This window comes from Branchiostoma floridae, chromosome 12 (assembly GCF_000003815.2).
Source record: "Branchiostoma floridae strain S238N-H82 chromosome 12, Bfl_VNyyK, whole genome shotgun sequence".
Taxonomy (NCBI): Eukaryota; Metazoa; Chordata; class Leptocardii; order Amphioxiformes; family Branchiostomatidae; genus Branchiostoma; species Branchiostoma floridae.
Genome location: NC_049990.1, coordinates 8,751,215 through 8,756,127, shown reverse-complemented (window position 1 = coordinate 8,756,127; position 4,913 = coordinate 8,751,215). Strand labels below are relative to the sequence as shown.

General features: G+C 44.1%; 1 protein-coding gene across 2 annotated transcripts in view; it reads left to right on the top strand.

The window, feature by feature from the left end:
- LOC118427635 (protein adenylyltransferase Fic-like) overlaps positions 1–3,704 on the top strand; it is a 9,948-nt gene extending 6,244 nt beyond the window's left edge. Inside the window, exons 7-9 of one of the 2 annotated variants that reach the window (XM_035837514.1) lie at positions 98–238; positions 1,251–1,355; positions 1,905–3,704. In XM_035837514.1, the coding sequence (XP_035693407.1) occupies positions 98–238; positions 1,251–1,355; positions 1,905–2,890 (1,232 nt within the window). In that variant the 3' untranslated portion in view covers positions 2,891–3,704. The remainder of the gene's footprint in view (positions 1–97; positions 239–1,250; positions 1,356–1,904) is intronic. The other variant, XM_035837515.1, reaches the window with a different exon arrangement.
- The last annotated feature ends 1,209 nt before the right edge of the window (positions 3,705–4,913 follow it).

Below are 4,913 nucleotides of genomic sequence, written 5' to 3'. Positions count from 1 at the left end.
AAAAACGAATAGGTCATCTCATCTGTTACTCTCTTGTCTAGCATTTGGGAACAGCTGTATGTACACTGGTATGCGTAAGTGTAACTTGTCTTGCCAGCTACGTCTGAAACGACGATTGCGGAGACTACTACTTGTACAACATGTGGTCTTACCCGTCGCAGACGTAACCTACCTGCAGCAGGTCGCAGTTGTATACCCGTTCAAGAGCCAACCGCACCGGATCAAGAGCCAACTGCAGGTCTATAGAACAAAATCTAAGAAATCTGCTTTGCAAACTGATTACTCTTAAAGAGCTATACTTTTTCTATAAACGTCAGCAGAATATGATTCTCTTTGATATGTCAGAGCAAATCAGACAGATTACCCAAACAATGGCATGTGCTCAGAATTGATTGACTTGCGAGAGTAAATTCTCACGAGAAGTTCGCTCTAACGAGAAGTTTTACGCGCGCTTCTTGTTGGTAACCAGGGCTTGGGGCTCTTATTTGTGTATGCAATTCTTATCAACTCAGAAAAGAAAACAGACCAGTCATTTGTTTTTACTTGTTGAAAGTTTGGACTTGGAGAATTCAGTAATATACGATTGAATAGCACCATCAGAGACAGGGGCAAGGGAACTGGTGTTCTCAGCAGGGGCAATATTAGGGATCTTTGCAGTGATGTACAATTATGATAAATTAGCTATGATTCTATTTTTGTGGAATGTATGAGGAAAACGAATGGGTCATCTCTGCCAACCTCTTTAGAGCATCTGGGAACAACTGTACAGTTTAAAAAAAATAAGACAAACCAGGCCAAATCAGACCACAGTTCAATAGCACCAAGGAAAGACAGGGGTACTTTTTTGGCGACGCCTCTGGGGCGAGCCAAATGGTATATTATTATGTTCAGTCTGCAAAAATTCTAGGAATTGTACAGGAATTTTTCCACAGGCATGTTTGGAATGGAATTTGGCCAAACAATGTCATGTGCTCTGAATTGATTTACTCGCGAGAGTGAAGTCTCACGAGAGGCTTGGAATGCGCTTCTTGATGGTAACAAGGGTTTGGGCTTCTTATTGCTGGCTGAGGTAATTCATATGAACTCGGAATAGGAGACTAAACAGGCCATTTATTTTCTTTTAACGTTGAAAGTTTGGCCTTAGGAATATCGTTAAAATACGGTTCAATAACACTAGGGACTTGGGTGGTGTTCTCAACTCAAGGGACAGGGGACTTTTTGTGAAATGTAACTGTAACTTGTCATTGCAGCTCCGTTGGAACAGACGACTGCGACTACTGTAGCTGCTACTACTTGTACAACATGTGGTCTTACCCGTCGCAGACGTAACCTACCGGTTCAAAAGTTAACTGCAGGTCAGTAGAACAAAATTCAAGGCATCTACTTTGTATACTGACAGTGTGACAGTGTAACTATTTAAGGCAAATCAGACAGCAGAATATAGTTTCCTGTGACATTGTAACTATTTAAGACAAATCAGACAGATTACACCGGCAAACCATGTCATGTGCTCAGAACTGATTTACTAGCATTTCTAAAACCGTTCTTCATGAAAAATACCCTTTTCTGGGAGCGAACACTTTTTTCAAACTATCAGTATTTTCCTGCGTGGTATTTTTTGCACTGAGGGAAACAATTCAAAACAGATCACCTCCTGTCTGATATTTGAACAACCTAGAGATCCAAATGTATGCCACAATGCTTTATCAATTCATCCATTGATTGCTTGTTTGATGGTTGGTTGGTTAGTTAGTTGTTTAGTCGGTTGGTTGGTTGGCTGGCAGCATTTTTGGTTGGTTGGCTGGTTGGTTGGTTGGTTGGTTGATCCTAAAAGGAGGCTGCATTATCATTAGATAAGTTGTTAAGATCCATGATTCACAACGACATCACTACCATCTTCACAGAACAAAAGCTCCAGGTGGACGAAGCAATTCGCACAGCAGAGACAGCTGCAGAGCGCGGCGACTTCAGAACCGCCAAAGCGTCGTACAAAGAGGCAGTGACCATGGCCCCCAAGAATGCAGTCATAATCACAAAGTATGGCCGCTTTCTGGAGGCGACTGGAAAAGTGGAACAGGCCGACGAGAACTACGCCCGTGCTCTCTTGTACGCCCCGAACACGACATCGGCGATCGAGGGTCGAGACAGACTGCTACCTATCCTGGATAGACGGTATCGTGCGCTTCAGATGGACATAAGCCACAAGAATGACGTCGTTGTGCAAGAAATACAGAAACATACAAGCTCCGCCGACGTATCAAAGTTACTGTTGAACTGCTTCTATCGCCCATCTATATTCAGTAATGGTTCGATAGAGACAAAGAGGGGGGACGACGAAAGAGTAGGGATGACCGAAGCAATTGATTACATTCACTCAACTTTGGGAAGCGACAAACCGCTGCCCGATGTCAAAGAAATTCATCAGCGGTTGCTCGGAAAGACCAAACCAAAGTGGGCAGGGCGCATGCGCAATGTTAATGTCTTTGTAGGGCCTTACAATCCACCGGAACCTGATGACCTTGCTTCCAAGATGGTGGAGTTCCAAACGTGGCTGACGTCAGAGGACACACAAGAGATGCATCCAATAGAGAGGGCTGCGTCCGCTCATCATAAACTGGTCCATATTCATCCCTTCAGAGATGGCAACGGAAGAACGGCACGGATGTTACTCAACGCAATGCTACTGAAATCGGGATTCGTTCCGACAACGTTTTCCAAAAATGACAGGAGGAAGTACAACACCCATCTCATGATGTCGGACGACAGCGGACCAGCACACGGCAAGGCCTTCGCCCGACACGTGGCGGACGTTGTCAACCGCTCCCTGGACAAGATCATGGAGGATCTTCGCGATGAAAACTTTCCCGCTTGGTTGCAGAAATGTAACTAGTAATCAGAAGTCATTGCGCATGCGCCGCTACCACACGCTCTCCCCTATCTCTCAGTCGTTTCCCTTCTTTATTTCCCCTTTAACTTACGATATAAAACTCTAATTGCATCCCATAAGGATTGTAAATGTACAAGGTAAGTCTGGAAGTTTGCAGGACCAAAACTAAAGCGTGTCAGCGAGAAACAAAACATGGGAAACAAGCCACCCGATTCGAAGGGCTGGGACGGCTGACTTACATGCTACCGTCTCTGGCACCGCTATCCACCTCGGTGGCACGTGAGTTTCAATCTCTCCAGCCTACAATACTCCTGCCCTACGCGGCCCAGCTCATGATGTCGGGCGACAGCGGGCCAGCACACGGCAGGACCTTCTCACGACACGTGGCGGACATTGTCAACCGCTTCCTGGACAAAATCATCGAGGGTCTTCACTATAAAAACTTTCCATCTTGGTTGTAGCTTGTAATAATGTGAAGGTACGATTACTTGACTTAGACAGCTTAACGCATTCCTTCTAATCTATTATAGTCCTGGATATGTCATAAAGCACTATCAAGCTATGAGTAGCTACCGCTGTGATAATTGTGATAAATATGTCTAATATGAGGCACCTGTGGCAGGAATTGAAGACCTTCACCTTAAGTAAAATAATGTATAGATTCAAAAACATTTGAGCTGCTTCCAGCCTAATATGTAAAAGCTTAATAAGTGGTTTTAAAGTTTGAAGACCACTTGACCAACTGTCAAACTCCCACACTCAAGACATGCTAAAATTTTGTCAACGATTAAATTGTGCAATAAATTTGGAACATGAACAGTGTGGTATGGCTGCTTTGACTTAAGTAGTTTATACACTGTTGAAGGTATGATATTGATATCAGGACGGTGAGTCTTATAGTAACAAGTTTACATGCGCACGACATAATTTTTGTACCAGCAAAGACTATGATTTTTGGTAGGAAAATTTTCTGGTGGAAAAATACGCCCGAGTATCTGAAGATCTTAAAATACGGCGGCCTTCACGCGGTAAAAAATAGGGCCGAAGCTCGTGCATCGTCTAATGCGGGGCTAAAAGACAGCAGCAAGAGAATATGTACCAGTGAGTTTGTAGTGAGAGTGCAGAAATATCAGCCCCTAGGCTCTTGCTAGAAGTATAGGGATAAAAGCTGGCTTCGCTATTAGAGGACATTGGCCCCGGCCCCATCCACGAAAATTCACGTTGCATTGCGTAATACATAGACATACGAGCTGTTGATTTCTCATGTTTATTGCCTACTTGTTGAGATTAAATCAGACGCTTGATAGGATTGAAGAGTAGGTAATATGCATCGCTGTGGTAAATGGAGGCTGTAAAAACAGAACTAGTAAATCATATGTTAGATATCACCATTGGAATACGTAATGTATTATGTAGGTTTTTGATACTCCGATGACGTTTTTGATACCCTAAGGAGACTATATATACGTGTATATGAAGAAAATCTATTGTCTGGACTGAATTGTTTAGGCAAACGACAAGGGACTCATATGCTATGATAGTGCCCCTGTTCTGTTGGTTACTGCACTAAATAACCCGACACATGTAAACGTATAGCGTGGCTATACAGATGCCTGATGACCACCGTAAGTTGGCACGACCACGATAAAACTGCACACTCCGTCGAAGCGACTGAGTCAGACCTTTTTGGCACCTCGTCTACGTCTGCATGTGCCGATAGTGTGTCAGACAACGACTACGTAGCGTTTCCCAGGGAGAAAAAGGCTGACGAACAGACAAGAGAGGGTGGAAAGAAGAAAGCGAAAACGCCAGAATCAGATACTGCAGATACGATAGGGGCAGAGGACAACTCTGACCACACATATGTAGCGTTTCCTGGGACGGACAGTGCCGAAGGACTACACTCGTCTTTGTCTGCATGTGTCGATAGTGTGTCAGACAACGACTATGTAACGTTTCTCGGGGAGGAAAACGCTGAAAAACAGTCAGAAGCTACCAACAAAGGAAGCGATGACGACAGCGGCTC